General features: G+C 36.9%; 1 protein-coding gene across 11 annotated transcripts in view; it reads left to right on the forward strand.

Annotated features, from left to right (window-relative positions):
- The window catches only part of SGCE (sarcoglycan epsilon), a 71,281-nt gene extending 51,221 nt beyond the window's left edge, over positions 1-20,060 (forward strand). For 4 of the 11 annotated variants that reach the window (XM_020882667.2, XM_020882668.2, XM_020882671.2 and 1 more), the window contains 7 exons: positions 615-777; positions 3,116-3,327; positions 4,267-4,293; positions 5,024-5,212; positions 16,474-16,517; positions 17,391-17,425; positions 19,543-20,060. In XM_020882667.2, coding sequence (XP_020738326.1) covers positions 615-777; positions 3,116-3,327; positions 4,267-4,293; positions 5,024-5,212; positions 16,474-16,517; positions 17,391-17,425; positions 19,543-19,593 — 721 coding nt within the window. In that variant the 3' untranslated portion in view covers positions 19,594-20,060. Of the gene's footprint in view, positions 1-614; positions 778-3,115; positions 3,328-4,266; positions 4,294-4,586; positions 4,661-5,023; positions 5,217-16,473; positions 16,518-17,390; positions 17,426-19,542 lie in introns of those variants that run through there. The other 7 variants (XM_070471423.1, XM_020882674.2, XM_020882673.2 and 4 more) reach the window with 5 other exon arrangements.
- The last annotated feature ends 7,457 nt before the right edge of the window (positions 20,061-27,517 follow it).

Consider the following 27,517-nt stretch of genomic DNA (forward strand, 5'->3'; position numbering starts at 1 on the left):
CAATTAAATTGAGTTCCCCTAGTTGCCAAGATACATATCAAGAAAATAAATTTTGTTTGCCTAATTTGTGTTTACCAAACAGTAGTTTTTCGTCTTACGTTAGCTTCTGAGATAAAGATTTAGAGACCTTGTGTGAGGAACCTAACAGTAGGGGGTCTGTGCAGTAGAAAAGCCTGAAACTATTAGAAAGAATAGATCTGCCTGCAGTTCCACACCTCAGGATGTAATATCACAATCTTATTAAAATGAAATTAGATGAAGAATTATTACTGATAATTATCTTAGTGATAATATTATTTAAACAATTTAAGAATATTTTGAATGGAGTCTATCAAACCTAATCAAATATGATACAGGGTGAAAAAATTTTTAGAAAGTAACAGAGTTAAGAGAGTGTCTATACACCAAAGCACTCAGTAAATATTGGTTGAATAAAGGAAAGAATGAAAAGAAGCCCCTGCATGAATCACTGTTTTTAAAGCCCAGGCCCCTACCTTAGGGATGATTCTAGATAATCCCTCAATTCAAAAGGATAAATCCTGCTTTCAGGGTAGATTTATTTCAGTGTTTCCAATTTTCTTAAAGGATAACCTGAGAGTTTCACATTTTTGCAGCGTTTATGTCATGGTTGGTGCCGACGTCCCATTTTCTTCTTGTTTACGAGAAGTTGAAAATCCACAGAATCAATTGAGATGCAGTCAAGAAATGGAGCCTGTAATAACATGTGACAAAAAATTCCGTACTCAATTTTACATTGACTGGTGCAAAATCTCATTGGTGAGTTTCTACTTTGTTTTTGCAACTGTAACTAGAAGTGATGTGGCTGAAGATAGCATTTGACTAAAACCTGAACTGCTTTTAGGAACATATCCCGGGTTTACTTTGTTAGCTGCAGTTGACTTCCCTTGACTTTTAAGGGTTTGGTGAGACCGTTGACAGTGCATGCGTTTAAGAAATTGTACCTCCACTTTTGTACTCAGTCTACTCTTGATTACTTGTTGGGGCCGGATTAGCTTGGCAGGTGGTCTGAACGATCCCCGGACATCCAGGTGGCTACTAAGTCAAGTTTTGGAGTCAGTGTAACATGGGCAGGAAGCCTCAAATATGCTGCCTTGTCCCACTTTGGAAGGCAAGACCAGAGTGCAATGATAAATCTGAAAATAAAGCAAAATTGTGCTATGATTCGGTGTCCTGGAAACTCATTGTCGGGAAAGATCAAGGAATAAAAGGAAAAGAAGAGGAAAGTTAGAATCTTACCCAGAGCCCCTTAAATATTATTCTTTTTTCTGAATCATTTTTTAATTAGCATGCTCAAAGACTTAGGAACATATGAGTAAGATTTCATATGTATGTCAGATACATACGATATTGTACATATAATTTCTGTTATATTTTTGATCCTCCTTTCTGAAAGTTAGTTTACTTCTCTAGTGACCTTTAGATTTAACTTCAGCCCACTCTTAGGTCTAAGTTTAAAGTTGACATTTGAACAAAGTTATTGACACATAAACACAACTGTCACTTGATGTCTTAGAAAACCATCTGCAGGTGCCTTTCCTAGATGCAGGACGGGAGAACACCCTGCTCACACTGAAGCACTTAGCACCCGTGACCCTACGCCCCAGACTCCTCTTTCCAGGTCACATGTGCCTTAGGAAAATAATGCTCTTTCTTTCTCTGTTTTCTCAAATTCAGTAAAAGTATTCAGATGCTGTGTGGTTTATGTGTTCTGTTCGATGAATGTTGAATTTACAGAGCTCAATATTTTGGCCATGTGCTAATCATAGAAGGGCACAACAGATGGAGTGGCTGCAGTGGTACCTTAAATAGATGCTTCTCACCAGAGCAGTAGACAGACAGCCCTGGTGATGCCGTTTTACCTGCGCTTGAGCTGTACACTATTCATGTTTGGGAAAATTATCTAATTTCTAAAGGTTTTAAAATGACTTGCTTTGAAGACTGCATTTTCTGTGGTGAGACTGCATAAAAAGAAAGGTTGGGAATTTTTGTTTTTTTCCTTTTGCATGTATGTATGTATAGGTTACATCTTACCACAGAAGATTTCAGGATGCTTACATAAGAGTCAGATAATAAGCATAATAGAGCAAATATAAAAGAACTGGAAAATCAGGACCTGCACTTTACCAAAACATAAAGCCTAAGGTCAAGTTTGATAATAAGCCTCCTAATGTCCCTGATAAAATGAGGAAGTTAATTTGTTATTTAGTTCTCATTCTTAAAGGAGGCAGAGCATCAATTCCTTGGCAGAAGATAAAGTTTTTATTAGCACTGTATCGTTAGTAAAATTCTTCAAGTGGTGTTTAAGGGCGAGAATACTGAAAAATGCTGCAGATAATTCTCCCAACATTTTTTAGGGCAGGGAACAAATGTAGTAATCAATTTCCCATGGCTATTTTATTGTGTCCTTCAGTAAAACCCTTAGCATAATTAAATGCAGCTCAGTGAAAGCAATTCAATTAATGTAGAGGTAAATTAGTATAGTACAAGTGTTGTACATTTTTTGAGCCTGGGATAGAATTTAATGAAGCAATAGCATTGAATGTTCCTTAAACTATTTTTAAGGAAAATAGTTTATTTTCCTAAAAATGACTTCTGTCTGCTGGATGGCAGAGGATCAAAGTTGTAGACGTTTAGAAACCATCTCTCTCCCTCTTTTTATTTCTCTCTTTTACTAACCTTAGAAACCATACCTGCATGCTGGTTATCAGTCAGTTGATGGTTTGTTGACATCTGCACTAGAGATTTGTCACTAGGAAACAAGAAGTATGCATAGTCATGTGGAGGATTTTTGCTTTGGGGGAAGTAAAGTGAAAAAGTACAGTCATACATGTGTACACATTTTTTGTGTACGTATATATATATGTACGTATATATGTTGTCAGAAGGACCTAGAAAGACCAATATCAACTTTTAACTTGTTACTTTCATTCATTACTTTTTCCTAGTTCCCATAAATAATTGCAAGTTCAAGGTGATAAAGCAATCAGGAAAGGTTGCTTTTTAGAAATTAGTCTGTATTGATATGTCTAGATCTTAAGCTGTCATAATATTTGTTACTATTAATTTCATGTGTAATTATCTTCTTTTGTATCAGGTTGATAAAACAAAGCAAGTGTCCACCTATCAGGAAGTGATTCGTGGAGAAGGGATTTTGCCTGATGGTGGAGAGTACAAACCCCCTTCTGATTCTTTGAAAAGCAGAGACTATTACACGGATTTCCTAATTACACTGGCTGTGCCCTCGGCAGTAGCATTGGTCCTTTTTCTAATACTTGCTTATATCATGTGCTGCCGACGGGAAGGAGTGTGAGTACTTTAAAACACTAATAAAAAATTATAGAACTTCTAAGATAATATATAAGATTCCATTAAAACCCAAGTTTCATTTAGTTCATAAAACACCTTATAAATGAAATTATGTTCAAGTCAAACTACAGTACTTTATTCCTTTCAAATGAATTAAAATAGTTTTGAGTCTAGTAAACTAGAGGTTGTAATTATTATATTCAAAAATTATTAAGGCTAAATGTAAACTCATACTGCCAAAACAGTCCCAAGGATAATTGAGGCTAGGTATTTTGGTTACATAAGCCGTCCTGTGTAAGCAGAGACTGTGGAACTTATTGTCATGGTAATTGTACTTTAAATAAATTGTGTCAGCCTCAGTTTGATCAGAAATGATGGTCAGGTTTCTTGCAATTTTTCTGGATGTCAATCAGGGCAGTACAACCTAAATGTTTAAAAGTACATATGTAGATATATATAAATCTAGGAGTAAATTAATGAAAATAAAATGATAATTTGAGTCTTTACTCATGAATATGAGTCTTTACTTCATGAATAGTTCGTGCTTTCAGGACATCTGTGTCAATTAAAATAGTCTCCCGAGATTATCTGGAAGTCAGGGTGACAAAGCAAATGATAAAATATTAATAAAGCAGCAAGTAACAAATTCTTCCATTTTTTCATGTAGCCTGATTTCATTATGTCATAGAATTTATTTCCAAGAGCTTGGTGTTTAATCTCCATTTTTTCCCATTTTTTTCTGTGTTTCTCATCAGTATTCCATTTCTGTATGTGTACTCATCCAAGTAATGTCATAAACCTGGTGGCAAATGGTGCCTGGTTGCACTTAATAGTAACAATGTCAGCATTTCCACCTCATGCGAGATCCATGAGCATATAGTCTTAATGTTCCAAATTTCAATGCTATTATTTAATTCATAAATTTTGTTTTGTTTCTAGGGAAAAGAGAAACATGCAAACACCAGAGTAAGTGTCTTCTTTCCTGTTATTTTCTTTGTCATTTCTTTTTCACGCCTCAGTTGCTCATCATGCGCCATACATCTGTGTCATGCTTTTTTTTCATTCATCATCTTTCATAGTTTATTTCATAAATGTGAAAGCTGCTTTCTAAACAGAGAAATTTAGGAGGGGTAGAGAATAAAAAGGGTGTGAAAACTAAGATGATATAGGTAAAAATTAAACCTGAAATATTTCAGATTCAGAATATTAACTTGCCATTTATATGATGTGATTTCCCAATCTGCATTTCTGTAAACCAGAGAACAGATGAAAAGACCTTTCATACACGTATTCCTGAATCTACAGTAATAACCTACCATAAAATGAAACTTATGTGAGTATGTATAAATGCCCCATCAGAAGCAACAGTATAAAAGCTATGGTAGTTTTGTCTTAATCATAGAGATTAAATAGAAGAGTAGTTTGCTACCTAGGGCTGTAATATTAACACAGTGCTTTATAGCTTAGTTTAACGAAAAATAACATTTCTTTAAAAGTTAGTTTCTAATTTTCAGTTTTGTTATGTTAAAAGTATGTGAACCTTATCTTTTTCTGAAATAACTTGTAGAATGCCCAAAGTGCAATAATGTCGTCTTATTTAAAAATATATATATATTTTGTAACTTTTTCAAACTGATAATCTGTGGAGCTAGTATGTGATTTTAAATCTGTGTTGTTTTATTTCTTTTTGACCTAGCATCCAACTGGTCCATCATAGTGCTATTCAGAAATCTACCAAAGAACTTCGGGACATGTCCAAGAATAGAGAAATAGCATGGCCCCTGTCCACACTTCCTGTATTTCATCCTGTGACTGGAGAAATCATGCCCCCTCTACACACAGACAATTATGAGAGCACCAACATGCCACTGATGCAAACACAGCAGTAAGTGTCCGCTTGGAACCGTCATTATTAATGCATGAATGTATCTGCTTAATGTCTTTCAAGACAGAGCTCTTCATTATGGTTGCATTTGTTTATTTGTTTGTTTATAACTGGAGGAGAAAAGTACCCAAGAACACTGATAGTGTAGATCCTAACCCCATGGCAAATACATAAAATTACTTTGAGGAAATATTTTTTTTTCCTTCACTAATCTAAACAAGATGATGTTCACCTTAACGTTAGCACAATGAATGAACTCACATATGCTTGCTCAAAGATGAGTTAATTGTGAAAAGAGAGGCATTTCCTAAAGCATAGCAAATTGATTATTTTTTAAAGCTATGATTAGAATTATTTGGTTCTATTAACCTGTTTTTTAATGTTATTACCAGAGAGCTATTTAATCTAAATTTTTTGCCTCAGAGTTTTTAAGGTTTTATTTATTTATTTTTAATGATTTGCTTCTATATCAAAATGAGTAGTTCCAATTTTGGCTGTAAAGACGCTTTATTAGTACAGACCTTCTCTGTTGTGCTAGAAGAACTGTGGTCAGAAAGCTTGGAGGAGGCCTTTGTAAGGGGTAAGTGTAGAGAAAATTAGTTGAGGAGATTGCCCAGTTGTTCCTGAGAACCCGTTATATATCTAGAAACTCCGGTTTAGTGTAAAGAAATTGTAGGTGAAACTGTCATTTATTTTGAAGAACATGACTCTTACTTTTTTAAACATATGTTAAAATGGGTTAAATTCCGTTTTCCTAAGGAAGTCACAGTTTGCTTTTGAGAGTCTTCTCTTTTTCAATTGACTTTTGTAGATAGAATGAATATATCTATCCTTCCCACCCCCAGCACACAGACAGACATACATACAGAGACACTCACACATAAATGTTAGGATATGATATAAAAGTAACCTCTTACTCATTAGGGATTTATTTGGACAGCATATTGGGTACATTTTTACATTGCAAATGCTTGTTTTACAACCATGTAAATGACATGTGGTAATTTGAAGATTAAACAGTAATTAAAATAGTGAGTAGTATAGACAGACTATACATTTGTCCAAAAGACTTTGACAATCTAAAAGTATTATGAAAGCATGCCTAGCTAGCTCAGTCAGTAGAGCATGAAACTCTTAAAAGTATTAGGAATATTTTCCTGAAGTCCTCTAGCAGTATGCCCTTATTGTTGAATAGGCCAAGGTATATATTTGTGTGTATGTGTGTGTGGGTGGGTGGGTGTAAGTAACTGATTCAATCTATTAGCAGTAGGGAAAATGGCATATATTTAAAAGTTTGAGTTTTGGAAACCATATTCTATCAAGGATATAAATGTTAAAGTTTCACAAAATCGAGTTGTACTGAATGGAACTGATGGATTTTTATGTCCTCGAGTGGTTAGTGGGGTCACTGTGAAACCTCTTTGCCAGGATTATTAGGAACCATTGAGAAAAATTAGGAAAATCAAGAGTGTTGGATATTATAGTACTCAAGAATATTGTAATAGTTCACAATTTTGCAATCTCTCCTGTCTTTCTTAGATGAAAATTATGAACAGCTGTGTTGTTTTATCATTCATTTGCAAACTGAAAAGTATTGAAGAATTATTTAAAGTTTCTATTTCTCACATCCTTTCCCTAAGAATGCTAGTAAAATGTCAATACCTGTTCTTCAAAGGTTGAAATATATATCTTCAAAAAAGAAACAGTCAAGTAAATTTGAGAAACAGAACTTTTGTTTTTTGATTTAAACTGGGGGAGTTCTCAGACCCTTTAGCATGTTGATATGCCCTGTGAATCCATGGGAAGTGGTCAGAAGAGGTAACTATCGAAAGAAAGAAGTTTGGGAATCTTCTACTGACAAAATAACAAATGCTGTCAAATTTTAGAAGAGGAGAATATTCATTATAATGAATAGGGGAAATGGAGTATGATTTTACAAAAAGTCAGTAAAACTTTAAGGGAGGATGAAAGGCTGGGTCATTTTTTAGGTGTGCTTTCTGACTATATATGTTGAGAATAAGGATAACTCCTTAAGCTTTATTTTGATTCTCTGTGATTAGGATTTGGAAATGTTGCTACTAATACCCAAGCAAAATAAAATTTCCTATCTAGTTTATAACTAAATGTATCTTCCCGGTCCTTCCATAACCCCATCAAGACTGTCATTATGTTGATCAGATCTCTCTATTTGCAAATGCGATAGATTACTTTATTGAACTTGCAACAATTTGACCATACATGTATTTTTAAGTCCAGAAAACCTTTATATTATTCAGATTTCTGCTAATGGAAAAAGTCCATTAACTAGCACTTCTATATAAATAGGGTACATAGATAATTGATGATGTTCACAATGATTATTCTGAGGCACTGTAAGATCATCAAGTGCGTCTGACTCATCAGAGGAAAATTAAATTACATTCGATGTAGTTTCGGTGTTGAGTGTATATTATCTTTCTTTTATTCTTGGAAATGGATAATATGTGCATGGTCTCTATGGTAACTCTCTATAAGCCAGAATATGTGATTAACCTCATTTTCCAACCATGCCAGAAAATAGGGAATTTATTGTATCAGGTTCGTCACAATTGTCCTTTACGCGAATTCAACCTTTGCTCCTAACCTGTTTTTGAAGGTTTGTTTCAGCTCAGGTACACACATATATAAATATTGTGGTCATTTGGATCAAACTGAATTCTCAGTGTTAAAATGAGATATTATATTTGATAAGGCATTACAGAACTTGATAACCAGGTATATCCTTGGATAGAGCTGCCTGGTATTTATTAAACTCTTTCTAAAAGGGCATGAGTTTCGTCTTCACAGAGGCATGCTAACTTTACTGAATTTATTGTTCATAATGTGGATAGCTACATCATTTTGTATTTATCCTTCAGATGTTACATCAGAAATATTTAGGCATAAGATAGGGTTGCAAGTTTATGTTGACTTCTAAGCAAGGCTTAAAAGTTAAGCTTAAAGCTCAACATTCAGAAAACTAGATCATGGCATCCAGTCCCATCACTTCATGGCAGATAGATGGGGAAATAGTGGAAATAGTGGCTGACTTTATTTTTCTGGGCTCCAAAATCACTGCAGATGGAGATTGCAGCCATGAAATTAAAAGACACTTACTCCTTGGAAGGAAAGTTATGACCAACCTAGATAGCATATTAAAAAGCAGAGACATTATTTTGCCAACAAAGGTCCATCTAGTCAAGGCTATGTTTTTCCAGTGATCATGTATGGATGTGAGAGTTGGACTATAAGGAAAGCTGAGCGCCGAAGAATTGATGCTTTTGAACTGTGGTGTTGGAGAAGACTCTTGAGAGTCCCTTGGACTGCAAAATCCAACCAGTCCATCCTAAAGGAGATCAGTCCTGGGTGTTCATTGGAAGAACTGATATCGAAGCTGAAACTCCAATAATTTGGCCACCTGATGCGAAGAGCTGACTCATTGGGAAAGACCCTGATGCTGGGAAAGATTGAGGGCTGGAGGAGAAGGGGACGACAGAGGATGAGATGGTTGGATGGCATCATCGGCTTGATGGACATGGGTTTGGGTGGACTCTGGCAGTTGGTGATGGACAGGGAGGCCTGGTGTGCTGGGGTTCATGGGGTCACAAAGAGTCGGACATGACTGAGCGACTGAACTGAACTGAAGCAAGGCTCAAGAACATCCAAAGCTTTTCTTCAGAGCTGCATAGAAACCTGTTTAGGTCTTTTAAACAAGTCAATCTGATGTATAGCAAACCTTGTAACAGTGCAGTCTAGGGAACGCTGTGTAATGGGAGGCTGCCACAGTTATTTATCAATTACACAACCTTCTTTTTGGTAGAATGCTTCATATGACTCCGGACTGGCCCCTTAAATTAGATAGTAAAAAATGTTTAATCATTTGCAGATAATAAAATTAAGATATGGATAAGAGACTTTAAATTAGGTCAAAACCAGGATTAGATTATTTACCAGCCTTGATATCAAGTCAGCAATAGATACTGTGATCATTGACCTCTAGGATTTCTGATTCAGGCTACAGGCAAGGTGATTGAGCACACAGTAGAAAGGGTAACTGGAGCAGGTCCGGAGACAGGGCAGTTGCTAGACAGGATCTCTTCCTTCTCCTTTTCAGATTAGAGAGACAGCGCAGGCAGGCTTAAAATTATTACATGTATAGAAGTATAAAGCACATTTATTTGCTGTTTGCTAATGTGTTTATTGTTTGTGTGTGTGCTTAGCTGTGTCTGACTCTTTTGCGACCCCATGGGCTGTAGCCCACCATACTCCTCTGTTCATGGAATTTTCCAGGCAAGAAATACTGGAGTGGTTTGCCATTTCCTTCTCCAGGGGATCTTCCCGACCCAGGGATCAAACCCACATCTTTTGTGTCTCCTGCATTGGCAGGCAGACTCTTTACCACTTGCACCACCTAGGAAGCCCCAATGTCTTTATTGTTCAATAAACTTTAATTCTGGAATGATTTAAAAGGTACAGAAAAGTTGCAAAGATAATACAGAGTTCACAGAGATACCCCACCAAAGTTCTCCCATCGTTAACATCTTACTGCCCCATAATACATTGGTCACAACTAAGAAACCAACATCACGTGTGTGCTATGTCACTTCAGTCATGTCCACCTCTTTGCACATCTTTATAGCCCGCCAGGCTCCTCTGTGCATAGAATTCTCCAGGCAAGAATACTGGAGTGGGTTGTCATGCCCTTCTCCAGGGGATCTTGCTGACCCAGGGATTGAACCTGCATCTCCTGTGTATCCTCCATCGGCAGTCAGATTCTTTACCACTACCACCAACTGGGAAGCCCAGGAAACCAACATTTCTGTTTTACTATTAACCACACTTCAGACTGTTTCTTCTCACCACCACCCAGCCCCCCCTAGATTTCACTAGTTTTTCCCTCAATGAGCTTTTTCTTCTCCAAGATTATGTCTAGGACACAATAATTGGCATAGCTCTTTAGTCTCTTCTGCTCTCGGCAGTGTCTTAGACCTTCCTGGTTTCTCATGTCCATGACAGTCTTGAGGCGCACTAGCCAGCTCTTCTGTAAGATGTCCCCCATCCTGAAGCATAGTCAGACTTCTTACATCTGTGCTTAATTGCTTATCTTTGTAACTTAGTGACTGTGTGACCGTTAATAGGAAGAATCTTTTCCACTAAAAGCAGTTCCCTGACTTATTACAATTTATTGCTAGAAAGCACACTCTCAAGTAATTCTTAAAAGTCAATTTGCTTTTGGGACTTCCCCGGTGGCCCATGGTTAAGACTCCCCCTTCCAGTGCAAGGGGTGCAGGTTTGATCCCTGGTTGGGAAGCTAAGATCCCACATGCCTCTTGGCCAAACAACCAAAGCATAAAACAGAAGCAATGTTGTGGCAAATTCAATAAAGACTTTAAAAATTGTCCACATCAAAAAAAAAAAAAAAAAAATCTTAAAAAAATAATAAATCCTCTTTGCCCAAAGAATCATTGCTGTGATTCGATGTTATGTTTCTTACCAAAGATGTAGTATCAAAAATATAATATAGTTTTAACTGATGTGTGAAGAACCTGCCTGCCAATGCAGGAGATGTAAGAGACGCAGGTTGGATCCCTGGGTCAGGAAGATCTCCTGGAGGAGGGAATGGCAACCCACTCCAGTATTCTCGCCTGGAGAATCCCACGGACAGAGGAGCCTGGCAGGCTACATACAGTACATAGGGTTGCTAAGAGTCAGACAATCCGATTGACATGACTTAGCACACATGATGTATCTCCAAGATAAGCTTTTATATTATTTTAAATTATGAGCTTCCCTGGTGACTCAGATGATAAAGGATCTGCCTGAAATTCAGGAGACCCGGTTTCGATCCCTAGGTCAGGAAGATCCCCTGGAGAAGAGGATGGCAACCCACCCCGGTATTCTTGCCCGGGAAATCCCATGGACAGAAGAGCCTGGCAGGCTACAGTCCATGGGGATCACAAAGAGTCAGACATGACTGAGCGACCAACAAACAATAATTTAAATTAAGAAAGTCAAATTCCAAGGCATAGAATTTAAGGCCCTAAAAGGACTATGGAGAGATAGTCTAGCCTGGTTATTCCCAAAACAAATTTCAGGCCACACTTCCCTGTGAGGCTTTAACGATACAGACCCCAGGGTCCTGCCTCTAGGGTGTATTATGGTGGAGCCAGAAAAATAAAATTGGGAATCCCAGCTTTTAAATATTTAAAGAGCTTCCGTTTTAGGATTCAGGTTTTCTGGTATTTCTGCTAGGGGTGGTGGGAGGGGGAACAGTTTCTCCTAATTCCCCTTGAGGGGTCTGTGCAAAAGAAAATGGGGCAGTCTAGAGTGCTGGGCTTCGTGAGTTTATTATGCCCATCAGCCTCTGTACTTTCACACTCCCTTAAATTGCTGAAGGGGATGGTGTGGAGAAGTGAGAGGTGAGTGATGACTAGAAAATGATGTCTTAATGGGACAGAGAAATGGTAAACCTTGAAAGGATAAAAACCACCCAGGAAATTGCACTCACTTTGCAATTTTATGGAAAGCATTGACTGGAGGCTCCCCAATATTCAAATTTCTAAAAAATGATTTATTCTTTAATGTATTGTGTGGTCTTTTTTGGGGTAGATCTGCCTCCTCATTATCCTTTTCTAATACCAACATCAACATCAATTGATTTTTCCTGCATAGGAGGCATCTTCAATGAGGAATTTATGTAAGGAATGATAAGGGAAGGTACCCAGACATTTTCTAAGAAGGTTTTACTTGGCTCTACCAAAATTTTCCTTATTCATTATGCTAAACATAACACTTAATCCAGGGTGATTGGGTCTCCCTCAAAACAGGAAGTAGGTTCTGTTTAATCTTTTACAAATTAACAGTATAAAAGTAGAATTAAGTCTTCTAATTATAGATATTTATTAACTAATCATTTTGCTTTTACCTAAAGTATTTTTCCATTTGTCTTCCCTTGGGTAATAGTGAGAACCAACTTCATGGTAAAATTCCATAAATAAAAAATTAGGTTTCAATAAAAGTTATTATCAGTTGAAGAGACTTTCTGGAGATGAAGATAATAATTCTTTGTTGACAAGAAGTGTCAAGCAGCCAAGGATTTGTCAGAGTTATTGACTTTTTAAAAAATTCAGCAAGGATACACTAAAAGCGTTAAGTATATCTCTCTGATGGATTTTGGTTCTAGTGATTTGGACTCCATTTTAAAGTTGTGTTAGACTTGCTTTTGGCTTTATAAAAGTAGGAGGGAAAAACCTAAAATAAACTAATATCTCCTTCTTTATATTGCATGTATATTCTACATTGATTTTAACTAAAATTAGATCTTGAAATTTAAAAGTGTGGTGATGTTTCCAATTTCTTTGTGTCCATCCTTCCTTCTTTGAGCCAAATAATGACTTGATTCCTTAGTAAAAGTAGTCATAGAACCCAAATCAGCATTTCTGTAGAAAAGAATTTGTAGAAAATTTAAGGTTTGGTAATACCAGTTTTTGTTGATAATTGAGACATCCCCAAAAGATGTTACTATTTCGTATTGTTGAATGAATTCATACTAATTCACAAAAGAAGTGTTTTGTGTTCCCTGTAACTAAACTAATGTCATTTGTTTTCAACTCTGGCACAGATTCTGTGGCTTTTATAGAAATCACTTAACCTTTCTTTGCTCTGGGTCTTCAAGCAAGTGGGAATATAATGAGTTGATAATCATCAACCTTACTCATAGGATAACTCTACAGGGTATCCAAGAACATCAAATTACCTTAAAATGGTTATACAAATAATAAATGATTGTGTACTCCCCCCAAATCACTTGTTAATTTGCAAGTTATTACCTTTGCTATCTTAAAAGATAGAGTTTGTGCAACAGCTAATTTACATAATTTTCTATTTAAATGCCTGTAATTAATGGTATTAAAAATAGACAATAATTAATGCTAATAATTCAGAGAATTACAGTTTTTATAAATCTTTTCTCTACATAATTCAGTTTACCCATAATAATCTTTCTGTTAGTCCTTATTCTAAATAGTCTTATGACTTTATAAAGGTCCTTTCTTTGAAGGATTATAGGACTTCTCTTTGAAGTCAGACCCCACTCTCCTGTCTAATTGGCTTTAGCAACCTGCTTTCACCAAAGATGAAAACGTTTCCATTTTCTTACTGCATTCTCTGCTCAGCTATAGCATAGTCAGTAGTGGGCATTTTTTCAGTATGCCTGAAGCAGCACTGTTATGAGGTACCTCCCTTCAGCCTTTAAATAAAATATGTACTTCAAATATGCCCATCATAGGTACATTAACACTCACAGGCTCACATGTAGCCACAAGCTTGGACAACCTCAAAATCAGTTATGTGTATACACCTTGGAGACAGAGGGTGTTGAATCTCCACACATTTTTTGTTGAGCACCTTTTTATATACACTGTGCTTATATATATACAACTCATGTAAGTTTCCATTGAAGTTGCAAGGAGCATATGTACATCGTTAACCAATTGGGACACACTCTGCAGATACTTTTAAATCTCTGAACCAATGTAGCGCACACAATTGCTCATACTTCTCTGAATTTTTTCCTTATTTGTGTGTGGCACTTTGTCAGCTAACCAGTTCTCTTCAAACCTAGCCAAGCCCCTTGCTATTTAGAAAGTCGTAGCAGAAGAGGGGGAAAAATGATGGCTGGAGAAGAAATTACAGGGCATAGGTTCACTCTGATCTATGGTTTGAAAACTGTGTTCCACAGAAGGGTAAGGGGGCTGGCCAATGAGTGGGCTAGGAGTGCGGGACAGCTACTTCATTCACAGCCTGAGTTTTGAGTTTGGTTATCTTTATCTAGGGTTTTTGAGACTTTTTTTGTCCTATATGGTGTCTCTGTTTTGTCAAAATGTATTGATGAAATCCATGAATAGGCTAAATAGAGCTAGAGATGATAGGAAATGAGAAAGTGTGTGTGAGGTATTATATTGTATTTGTTTCTAATGTAGAATAGACCCAAAGTTAGTTGTACCTGAGATGTTAAAACAGAACTCTTGTTTCCCCTTGAAGGGGCAAATATCCCCTTCCCAAATACCAATGAAATTGCATTTTTGACTTTGGTAGTAAAGATGTTTGTTTTTCCCTCTTTAAATCTATAACTTAATGTACTTTCTGTAATTTGTAAATTCATCTTTTTACTTTTGTGATCAAAAGCACTATAAATACCTTGTGTGAAGTACTGAAAGATTAAACAAAGGAAAATACTCCCTGAGACCTCACAGGGATAAATAGGGCTGGTAGGTAATAGCAAAAAAAAAAAAAAAAAGAATGTGATTATTGAGATGAATTATAAAGTAACTTCTTCAAACTGAATTAAATTTGATTTTATTTCCTTAACCATATCTTTTAAATAGAACTGAAATTAAAAAAAAAAAATCACTTGAAGTCATTAACATTCCTATGGATTAGCTTAAGAGTTTAAACAATGTTTAACTAGCATGTACTGTTTTCCAGTTTAGGTCCTTGTATTTGGAGCATAATATTTGCCTGGCTGAAATGATTCAGATCAGTGGTTTTCAAACTCTGTTTCTTGGAGATTTCTTTCAAATGCCTTAGGGGCCAGCATGAGATGGCAAAGAAAACAAAGGAGGCGGCATTCCTGGTTCCCTTGTTTCAACCCAGGCAACCTCACATTTATCTCTTTTGTACATCAAGAGTTCTGCTTAAGATTTCAATTAAAAGGAATTCCATTCCTGAAGAGAAACAAAAAAACCTTGAAAATCCCTGGCTTAGATCAAGCCCTACGCTGTTGCAAGATTGACTCCTAGAATTTCTTCTACACAGAATCTAAGTTGTACATTGTTGTAAACTAGTTTTCATATCAAAATATGAAAATGAGTGGGTGAATGTGTGTCAGTGAACATGTACATTATGTGAATCTTTTTAAGTATCTTCATTTTTGTATGTGTTCATTCAAATGTTGTATGCTTACTGCTAGCTATATACAAGATAGGAACATTCTCATTGTAAGGCACTTTGGGGCAATTAAATATTAAGTGAGGAGAAATACAATGACAGTCAGCATGTGTATGCTTTCATGAATGGTAACCTAATTGGGGAAGGAATTCTTGGAGAGGAAAGAGGCATAGAAGAGGTGGTACTTGAGATGTTACTTTATAAATTAAAAGTAATAAGTTAAATATTTTAATTAACATTCCTTGTGGGACACTTTAAATTATGGGAGTAACAAGAGGCCACTCTAACAGATTTTGGGTTGAGTTTGCAAGGATAAATGCAAGCTAGTTGGCGGCAAGAGATAATAGAGGCCATGGTGGTGGTGGTTCTATTTCAAGCGGTGCAGGGAGGGCTCCATATAGGAACTAGATATATTGGGTTGGACTTCTATACCACACTAAGAAGCTTGAAACTTAGTTCACAGGTAGGTGTAAACAAATAATGATATGTGTTCATTTGAATGACATAGTCAGATTGGTGCCTTGGAAGATCGTCTGACTGCAATGTGCACAGTGGATGATAAAGAAGCAAGAATGCGAATGAGGAAACAATTCAGACCAGTTGCAAAGATCCAAATGAAAAATGGTGATGGCTTCCACCAAGGCAGCAGTAGAGATGGAGAAGACGTGAACAGATTCGCAGGAGACCAAGGAGACTCATGAAGGGTTCCCAAGTGTTTGGGTGTGGGGACTGAATGATAGTCAGTGAGGACTTCTGTCCTTTTGACTTGTCCAGTTGGTGGATAGCCAGTGTCATTTCCTGGGAGTTGGATGGAGGAGCACAGATTTGGCACAGTGATGGAAGATGGTGATACATGTTGTTTTGTGAGTGTGTACATGTGATCTAGACCTGGATCTGAAATTATACAGGTTATAGGCACATGGCCAGGAGCCCCTGCATTCACATGTTTATCTACCACTTCCTAGCTATGTAGCCTTGGACATCTAAGCCTATTTCCTCATCTGTAAGTTGGGAAAAATAATATTGATACCTACCTCCTTGTGTTCTTGTGAGACAGAGTTTAACAGGTAGTAGAAGCTCCTTGAATCTTGTCAAATATTGTTATTACTCATCTTTCTCAGACCTCGGTTTCCTCATCCATAAACTTGTGAGGGTTGGGGGACCATGTTTGTGCTGGATTAGATGATTTCTGGGGTCCTTTCTAGCTGTAAATTTTTTCATTCTAATGTGTCTGCTCTCTGTTTACATGTGTGTGGATAAAAACAGTTTTACTAAAAAATGTTAATCATTTCTAGGAACTTGCCACATCAGACTCAAATTCCCCAACAGCAGACCACAGGTGAGTACTAAAAGTAGTAAGTTGATGTTTATTAATGAAGGTAATAGATTAAAAGATTGTTTTAGTAGTAGATAATTTATGAAGCTTTAGCTTTACCAAGTAAGACAAAACAGTTGTGTCATTCTTTAATCAGAGTTAGAACCTCAGAATAATAGCTTAGATTATTGCATAGATTGGCATCAGAGTGATAAACATAGAGTAAATGATCTTAAAGCAAAAGCGTCCATGGAGGTCCTGTCTAATTAAGGAAGACTGAATAAAATCCCCTTCCTTCAGCGAAGCTCCCTATTCTTCCCCTTGGTATGAAAGATTCTTAGCTTGGATGCTTCCAGGATTTGTCTCAGTAAGTGAGCAGCTTGAAACTGACTCTTACAAAAGAAAACCATTGTGACTAATCACTGAGGCTTCAGGGGGATAAAGGAGAAATGGTTGGCCTGGTTTTAATGCAGCTTTAAAAAGCTGTTATAACATGACCAATAACAAGATGGCGGACAATTCTCCCTGGACTATTCTATTTCCCTAAGACTTGCTTTCTTTAAGTTTATTTCTTTCAAGTGTCCCTAAAAATTTTCCACAGCCAATTATTTCATTCATCTCTGTACCAAGTAGATAACTTATTCATGATTGTCTTCTAATTAGTGGTTGATTCCTAGTTCTAATTGCCAAGCAACCAGTAATGCCTTTGTAGCTCTTTTGGAAAAGCAAGAGAAGTTTTAAAACTGTAAGTTGGATGTGGAATTCTGAGTATGAATAGTGGTATTGTGGTGGGGAAGCTATTAAGTAAGTCTCATTAAAACTTTAGGCACATATAGAAAATCTGCATATTTTCATTCAAAAAATTATCTTCTCTATTAATGCTTTCGGGAATTTAAGGAGATTTTCGTTTGACAACTTTTCAAAGATTTGAGGCAAGTATAATGAAGTTGTTCATCAGATTTTAAGCATGAGATAATGTTTATACGAATTTTCCCCACAATTTTGATTGCTTTGTTTTAATTAAATGTTAACATGTTTCAACAAGACTGTTCAATATATTGATGCAGTGATTCTACCATGTGAGCATTCAGGTGATTGATGAAGGAACAAACTGCTATAAATGTGTGTTGTCTAAAGAGCAAAGAAATAAATGACTCCTTACTTCCACTAATTTCATGACTTTTTTTTTCAAGAGATAAAATTTTAAAAGGGTATTTCTACAGTGGAAATGCTAGAACTTCTTCCTCATTAACCTCAGGCTTCGATCTCTCCTAAGATGTCTTTCCTCTGTTTCTTAATTATTTCAGACAAGGAATGAAGGAAGACCATATCTACAAAAATAGTAGATAGTTCTTTTGAATATATAAAAAAAAAATCTAAATTTTACTTCTCTCCCCTTCCATTGGGGGAAATAAGGAAACCTAAGTATATGATGTTAGAGAGATTTATTTAATAGTCATATAAAATGGCAACCCACTCCAGTACTCTTGCCTAGAAGATCCCATGGACGGAGGAGCCTGGTGCAGGCTACTATCCATGGGGTCGCAAAGAGTCGGACACGACTGAGCGACTTCACTTCTTCATAAATTTTTAGCAAGTAGACTTGTTAGCTTGCTACATTTTAGTAATAGACACCATTTCCAAATAAAAAGACAGATTATGCCTGAGCAAGTGTTATAAGAGCCAATGAATTTCCCCAGGGGGATTTTAGGTTGTTCAACCTAATTTTCTAAGTTATTTTTCTAAAACAGGTTTTGGGAAACAAGCATTTTGCTTGAGTCAGGAAGGCTTTCATCTCCTTTTTAGTTAACACTACAGCCTATTACCTTCTTGTTTTCTTATATTTTCCTGTAATTTGGGGTATATTATTGCAGCATCTCATCTTGGTTCTTTTCGACTTGTTTTCGTTTTCAGTGAGTCCCCAAAATACCTAAATGCTAAAGGGAGAGAACCCACCCTAGCATCTTTTATAATTATGATAGATTGTTGTGTTTCTTCCTCTGATAAGTGTAATACCAAATAGACTTGTGACTCCTGGAGAGAAGAGCTAAATGGGCACATTACACTCCTTATTCCGTTCCTATTTATTTGAATGAGAAAATAGTTTGCTTCTCAATTTTATTCCATTCTGTGTGCACATGCATAGATTCAGTGCTCTGGATTTTTCAGTATTTTCATGGACATAACAACTTTTCTGTCCCTCCATCCTGGTTATCTTAGTATCGCAAGGAGGCAGTAACATTTGTGCAGGGTTTACATAATTTGATTTTTGCAAGTACCTCAAAGCCTTATGTTGGGATCACAGTTTTCTTTATGAAGGTCATTTAAGCACAGTGTTTGTCGCTTGGATATCAAAGTATTTTATTTGAGCTTCCTCTATGGAATTTGCCAATGGAGAGTGTACTTTAAAGTTTGTTTTCCTTTGTTAGTTGTTTTCTCTTAAAAGATCATCAGAACTTTAAGAAATGAACTAACTGCTGGGGTTGTAATCCTGAACTTAAGCGCCAGCTCAAATAATAGAGCATTTAAGAGCTGACAGTAGTACTGCCATTTAGACCAGGCCCAAGCCAGCAGTTCCAGTGTCCCTTCAGGTTCTCTCACTTTCTCTGTCCTACCTACCCACATGATTTTTTCTAAAGAGCCGTAACGATGCAGTCAAGCATCCCACAGTCAAAACTCATTCTTTTTGTTTAATATCGGAGGAATTTTCAGACCATACCTTTTGAGAAATATAAAACATTGTAACTTTGACCCAAGAGTGAAAGTCACTCAGTCGTGTCCAACTCTCTGCCACCCCAGGGACTATATAGTCCATGGAATTCTCTAGGCCAGAATACTGGAGTGGGTAGCCTTTTCCTTCTCCAGGAAGGAGAGGACTAATTTAGACTTTCCTGTTTTTTTTTGTTGTTGAAAACCAAATGCAAAGAAATAATGCAACATAATTATGTTAAGAAGATAGAAAATTACGCCTTGCCATAATTTGTTTTGCTCAAAGTCTAAAAGTTGTCCATGTCTAACTCACACTCATATTCATTCTTACACATTGCAGGTAAATGGTATTCCTGAAGAAAGAAAACTAACTGAAGCAATGAATTTGTAATCAGACAATATAGCACTTTTGCTTTGCGTGCATGAGTGCTCAGTCACTCAGTCGTGTCCAACTCTTTGGGACCCCATGGACTGTAGTCCACCAGGTTCCTCTGTCCATAGGATTTTCCAGGCAAGAACACTAGAGTGGGTTGTCATGCCCTCCTCCAGGGAATCTTCCCGACCCAGGAATTGAACCCACATCTCCTGCATTGCAAGTGGATTCTTTACTACTTAAGCCACCTGGGAAGTCTTAATATAGCACTTTTATTTTTTTTCTCTCTTCCAATAATGCATGAGCTTTTCTGACATATGGTATGCATGTTGACAGTATTAAGTATATACCAAATAATATACAGTATAACATTCATTTTACTAATTTTTTTTGTACTTAAGGCATTTTTGACAATTTGTAAAACATTGATGACTTTATATTTGTTACAATAAAAAGTGACCTTTAAAATAAATATTATTAATGAAGCCTGATGTCTGGCAAGATTTACTTCAAAACTATTTGATTGCCACCTGTACAGCGGGAATCTTTCATTGCTAGGGACAGGTTCACCTATTTATTCTTTATTTAATGAGGTTTTTATTAAGCACTTCCTGTAATATATAAATGTATGCTTCTGTGTTCCAAGTGAGTAACACATTTACTTAAATACCTTTGTGGCCTGTAAAGCTTGTTCTTTTATAAACTACTTCTTGGAGTGTTTTAGAGTAAATGTGGTTCTTTGGATCTGACAGTTCAGATCTACAGTTCATGAAGGGCTGCCCAGACGGCATACTTGCCCTGACTCTATAATCACATATTTGGTTTTAGAAGTATGCCAGGAGTTGTTACTCAAAAAGAGAATAGTTACCTGCTGATAATAACATGAATTAGCTCCAAAACCCCAGGATCTCCTGTGGGAACACTACTTTCAAGGCTTAGCAGAGTGTCTTTATAACATATTGGCCTGCTTCATGCATCGTGGACACTATTAGACCAGTGTGTCCATCAGACAAGCTCATAGGCTGTCTGGGAAACCTTGTGGTCTAGACCATCTGGAAAAATCTCTTAATCTTCTCTGGGAAGATTTCTGTGTTACCTATTAATTAATTGCTCAGAGGTACACAAATGCTATGTAAATCTGATTCCAGAATCCAAAAAGATTTCCTATCAGTGTTGTGTGCAAGACTTGTCTTCCACTTAGAGGGGCATACTCTATCTTGTCCTTGACATGGAAACTTCTCCCAACCACACCTTCCTGGGAGTTAACAGGATGTGGTGTTGGTGGTTTAGTCACTAATCATGTCTGACTCTTACAACTCTATATGGACTATAGCCTGCTAGGCTCCTCTGTCCATGGGGTTTTTCAGGCAAGAATGCTGGAGTGGGTTGCCATTTCCACATCCAGGGGATTTTCCCTACCCAGGGATTGAACCTGCATCTCCTGTGTCCCCTTCATTGGCAGGTGGATTCTTTACCACTAGTACCACCTGGGAAGCCCTGAACACTCATGAATCAGCTACAGTTTGTGTTACAGTTATCCCTCCAATGGCTAGCAAAAGGGTAGGGTACATAAGGTTGAGTGCTCGCCAGAATCCAATGGACAGAAAAAGGCAGGGATGGTATTTTATTCACATTTCACAAAATCAAAATGTTACTTATGTTTTTTTGAAATCTTACTATGTTATTAATAAATCTCACGTTTTAAAAGATCATACATGGGCAACAAGGGTTTCTGTGGTTAGATCATCTCACTTTACGTTCCATTAATAGGCTGCAGTTCATCGTAGGTAATTTATCACATAGTTTTCATATTGATGTTTATATTTGTTAATATCATGGCAGCCATGGTGGCATGCTGCTTGGATCTTCTTTCAGGAAAGAATTTGCCATTCAGCTGGGAGGAGAGTGGTTAGCTGAGAGCTTCCAGTTGTTAGCACCTTCAGGATCTGCCTTTGGCCTTTGAGGAAAGGCAGAGCCTTCCTGGGCAGCTGTCCTCCCGCCGTGACTGAGCATGATCTGAGTCCAGGGCCTGGTGTGTGTGTGGGTGTGTGTGTGTGTGTGTGTGTGTGTGTGTGTGTGCGCTCAGTCATGTCCGACTCTTTGTGACCCCATGGACTGTTGCCTGCCAGGCTCCTCTGTCCATGGGATTCTCCAGGTAAGAATACTGGAGTGGGAAATCTTTATTTTGGAGCTTTCTATTGGGTTGGCTGTGACTTTGTCAGATGTGTGTTGTAGTCAGATGACCTCCTTCCCAATCCTGCTTCCTCTCCACCCACTTTCCTTTCAGAGATGTCAGATTCCCATCATTGAGTTGAAGATTTTCCCTGAGGTTGAAGAGTTTCCTTGCCCAGTTCTGCTTCCATCCCCTCTTTCACAGCTTAGGTCCCAATAAACATTTGAACTTGCAATTCCGTTTCAACATCTACTTTTCAGAGGCTCCTGCTGATCATTATAATATTGCTTTACATTCCCAATCACAAATGTGGATCAATGGTTCACAAATGGCTCACTGAAGGAAAAAAGTGATAAAAAAAATAAGCAGCTTATGCCAATAGGTACACATACTATAATTCAAAACAATGCCATGAACATAAGAAATGAATAGGGCTCCCATTGAAAATACAGACTATGATTCTCTCCGTACTAGAATACATGATTTTTGGTGAGGATTGTACATAAAAGAAGCCCAAACAGAAAAGCACCAGCCTTAAAAGTGGATTTCACTGGGTCAGAAATCTGTTCCCTAGTACCTCAATAACTAGTTTGTTGTCTGTTTTGACTAATGTCTGTTTTTGCATCCTTTGCAAACAATACAAAATTCCTTTTTAATAAGCCAATTGGGAATGAAATGGATTGAATTTATAGATAAATTCAACACAGAAGTACCGAATTAGCTTGTTTCTCCCCAAAACAGGCCATTCATTTTGGGAGGTAATCCCAGGAAGCCAGAGTATAGAAGCAGAAAGGGTGAGGAGGTTAGAAGGACAGTGAAGGGTATGTCATTGAATCTGGCTGATCTTCTGGAAAGCATAACTCAGTCCTACTGGGATCCTCTAGTGAACTGTGTAGCATGAACCTCGGAATTTTCCCACCACATGACAGAAGGTTTAGACTTCTCAGTCACTGATTCGCCATCTTGTAGTTGAGTTGCTCTGGGGGGCATTAACTCCCCTGCCCTACTGGGCTCTGGCTGGGTGAGATGCTGGTGTTCTGGAGAAAAACCCGGGGCAGAGCAGCTCAGAGAAGCTAAGGACACTGGAGGTGAGAAACTCAGAAAGAAAGCTGAATGAGCTATTAGCAAAATGTCTTGATCAAGGGTTATTGACAGTCAGGGTTGAAAGGCAGTTGTCATCACTAGTACTTGCTAGCTGACACTTCAGTCCACAGTCTTGCACGACTAGCCAGTTACCGTGTGGTATACAGGAGAGTCGTACGTAAGGAAGAATTGCCTGGTCAGTTTTTGCTCCATCTTTGGGGTCTCACGCCTCAATTTTCATGTAGGATTGATTTTCATGCAGGGAGAAGATTACATTGTGAATTGTGTTGATGTGACAAACATATCCCTGAAATCAGTGTCTTAACCTTGTGAAAGTTTACCGTTCAGTCACATCAGAGCCCCCCCTCCATGTCAGCCTTCCTCCATTGCATAGGCTGAATGATTTGGAACACATGTAATCCAGGACTTCTATAGAATAGGAAATTAAAGCTGAAAGGTCTTGTGGATTGTGTTTGTAAGAGATGGTCTTCGAAATGGCTCCTATCCCTCTTATCTGTACTCTACTGGCTGGTAATATCTTATTACCCAGACATACTCGCCATGGACGCTGGGAAATAAGTCTTCCTGTTTTCTCAGGAAGAAAAGACAGTGCGGTAAACACATGCCTTGTCCCACAGATGTGGACTGGACACAGCCTGTGATCAGTGCTTATGGATTAACAGCTACAGGTGAAAATGAAGGACATCTGCAGGTAAGTAGTTCTGTCATCCCGGTGACCTCATTTGTCAAATAGCATTCTTAATTAAGTGGGATTTAAAACAAGGAAGAAACTGCCTAGGTATAAAAATCAAGCTAAAAGAAACACATTTTGGAGAAATACTGCATTGAATTATTGTAGAAAACTGTATGATTTTAAGTTCACAGTCCTTATCTGCTATTTCCAAATCCAAAGATATCAATTTTTAAAATAGCTTCATAGAAAATCCATTTAATGATAGAACTTGACCTGAACAAAAATAGGAAAGCTTATCCTTCTCAATCCTACTTGGTATGAGTCTTTGCTATAGGAAGTTTAGCATTTATTATAGGGTATTGCCCTTACCCTATTGACAATGTTACATAATATAAGGAACATACCTTATATTAATTTCACTTAAAGAATCTTAAAATAATATTAAAGTATACCTGTTCTCAAGAGTTTTCAGTAATGTATTGTGGACCTACATCAGTAATTTTATAAATAATATATTTAATGACTTTTGTACGACAAGCTTATTTTTATTGCCTAAATTTGGGGGTCCATGTATATGTCTAAAGCAAATTAAGTACTAAAACAATAAGGCAAGATTGAGATAAATTTGTCTAACAGAATAATATATTTTCCTGTTCCTTTTTTTCCCCTCAAACCATCTAAAAATTTCTTATTGGATTTAGTATCAGGTCATTTCATTCATTCATTCAATGAATATTTATTTAGGACCTGTTATGTTCTGGACGTTGATATGCTTGGTAAATAAAATGAACATAACATGTTACGAAAGACAATAAACAAAGTCTAGTACACTGTCTGGCTCTAGTTGGTGTTAAATAAATATTTGTTGAGGGAATTAATCTAATGTTAATAAGTAAAGGCTGTGAAGGTTAAAGGAGTGTTGCAATAGGGAATGAAGAAGGGAGATGCTTAGATTAAATGATGAAAATAGGTCTATTTTAAGAGAAAACATTTAAGATAAAATTGGAAAGATGATCACATGCAAGTCATACTTAGCATTTGTATCAGATGAAATAGCATGAAAATGAACCCAGAACACCTTCTTATGCCAGAAAATTTTTAGATGTCCAAAAAACAATGGAGGTTTACCAAAGAGAATTCAGGAGCCAGCTAGAAGGGGCTCACACTGGCTGAATATAGGACCATTTGGGTAACAAAATTAGTATAGTAATATATTATAAACTATAGATCAGAGTCCCTGAATCTATGCTGACAAAAAATGAGTGAATGCATGCATGCATGAATGAATAAATTCCTCATTACAGCAAAATATCAACTAATGTAGAAGATAATGATGGCATTAGCAAATCATCATTTTGGAACCACCACAGAGGTAACTGCTTAACACAAGAACCATAGATAATTAAGCAGAAACTAAGATGTGGATGTTAGATATTCTAGGGTACCATTGCTTCTAAGCCCTCCCAATGAACACAGCTAGAAAATACGTAGATGTGCATATGTACACACACACATCTTCTATCTCTACAGTAAAATGGGGTGTTTACATAGTCCCAAAATATCTCCCTATAATGTAATGATTAAGTACTATATTAGTTTCCTAAAGCTGCTCTAATATAGTATCAAAATCTGGGTGGCTTAAGACAGCAGAATTTTCTGTCTCACAGTTCTGGATGTTAGCAGCTGAAATCTACATGCCAGCAGGGCCATGCTCCTTCCACAACCTTAGGGGAGAATCCTTTTTCCTGCCTCTTCCTAGTTTCTGGTGGTTTGCTGGCCATCTTGGCATTCCTTCCTTGCGACTGCATCCCTTCAATCTCTATCGTCACATGGCATTCTCTCCCTATGAGTCTGTGTCTCTTCTATTCTTCTCATAAGGACACCAGATCGGATTAAGGGCTGACTGTTTCAGTGTGACTTCTTAACTATTACATCTGCAACAACCTTATTTCCAAATAAATTCACTTCTGAGGTGCTGGGAGTTAGGACTTCACTGTAACTTTTTATTTCCCCACATTTAATGTATTAATTGTCAAAATGCTTTCAAGAAGGTAATACCAAACTATGTTTGTTGTTTAGTTGCTAAGTCCTGTCCAACTCTCTGCAACTCCATGAGTTGTAGCTCACCAGGTTCCTCTGTCCTTGGGATATCCCAGGCAAGAACACTGGACTGCGTTGCCATTTCCTTCTCCAGGATGTCTTTCTGACCCAGGGATCAAACCTGTGTTTCCTGCTTTGGCAGGCAGATTCTTTGCCGCTGAGCCACCAGGGAAATACAGCCCAATACCAAGCTATAGTCCAATAAGAAAAAAAAGGATGATAATATCAATCTACACCCTAATCCATGCAAAGGCTGGTTGGCAAAGATGATAATAATGATAATAGTCATTGCTACTATTGGTTCTAATTAATACATATATATTTTTACACATAAGATTGTTTATTGCAGCAAAATTTTGGAAGTATTTTTAATACCACAGATGAGAGATTGGATAAATAAATTGTGGTACTATCCTACAACCATTTAAAATGAATGTAGATTGACAAAGCAATCTTCTTAAAAATTCTTTTTAATTTTGTACTGGCGTATAGCAGATTATCAGCATTGTGATATTTTCAGGGGGATAGCAAAGGGACTCAGGCATACATATGCATGTAACCATTCTCCCCCAAACACCCCTCCCATCCAGGCTGCCGCATAACATTGAGCAGAGTTCCTGCGCTATACAGTAGGTCCTGTTGTTTATCCATTTTAAATATGGTAGTGTGTACATGTTGATTCCAAATTATCTAACAATTCCTTCCACCCATCCTTCCCCCCGGCAACCTGTAAGTTTGTTTGCTAATTAATATTTGTTCAATTACCATTAAAGACGAACATTTTTCACATAGTGTTCTGGCCATCTTGTTTTTTCTTTTTACTGTATAACAAAAACCACACATAGCATTAAATTTGCAATCTTAACTGTTTCTAACTGTACAGTTCAATCATGTTAACTGTATTCATGTTGTAGTGAGACAGATTTCTGGAACTTTGTCATCTTCCAAAATTGAAACTGTATAATTATTAAGCACTAATTTCTCCTCCCCCTTGTCTCAGTCTTTGGCAACTACCTTTCTACTTTTCTATTTCTATGATTTTTGACTATTTCATGTGAATGGAATCATATATTATCTGTCCTTTTATTACTGACTTATTGCAGGTAGCCTAGTCCTTAAAGTTCCTTCTTGGTGTAGCATATGACAGTATTTCCTTCTTTTTTTTTTAAGGTAGCCTAATATTTCATTGTATATCTATATCACATTTTCTTTGTCCATTCATCTGTTGATAGACATTTGATTTGCTTCTACCCCTTGGCTATTGAAAATAATAGAGCAGTGAATAAGTGAATATGGATGTGTAAATATCTCTTCAATATCCTGCTTTGATCAATATATCTTAACTTTACTGTAAAAAAAAGTCTGGAAGACACTATTTTAACCAAGCTATTAAAGTTACCATCACCAGTAATTAATGGGACAAGTTGATACCACATGCTTCCTGAAAGAATGCAACAAAAGACCACCATTTCTGTGATATTCTTGCCAAAAATACCTATCCTGAATCTAGACAAGAAGAAGCATCTGATAATACCAAACTGAGAGACGTTCTATGAAATAACTGGCCTTATTGTTCAAAAGTTATCAAGCTCATTTATATATATAGATAGATATACCTATCTATCTATCTATCTATATATATCAATAGATATACCTATCTATCTATATATATATATACATATCTGAGGAACTCAAGATTAAAAGAGACTAAAGAGACATTACAACCAAATGCAATGTGTATCTTGAGCTGGAATTCTCAGCTCTTTTAGAAAATAAATTTTATAGCTAGAGAGATAGATATATAAATAGAAATAAAAATTCAAGTGTGATAAAATATTAATGTTTCATAAATGTGAGTATGTGGTAAAGTTATACTGTATTTAAAATGCTTT

This window comes from Odocoileus virginianus, chromosome 1 (assembly GCF_023699985.2).
Source record: "Odocoileus virginianus isolate 20LAN1187 ecotype Illinois chromosome 1, Ovbor_1.2, whole genome shotgun sequence".
Lineage (NCBI taxonomy): Eukaryota > Metazoa > Chordata > Mammalia > Artiodactyla > Cervidae > Odocoileus > Odocoileus virginianus.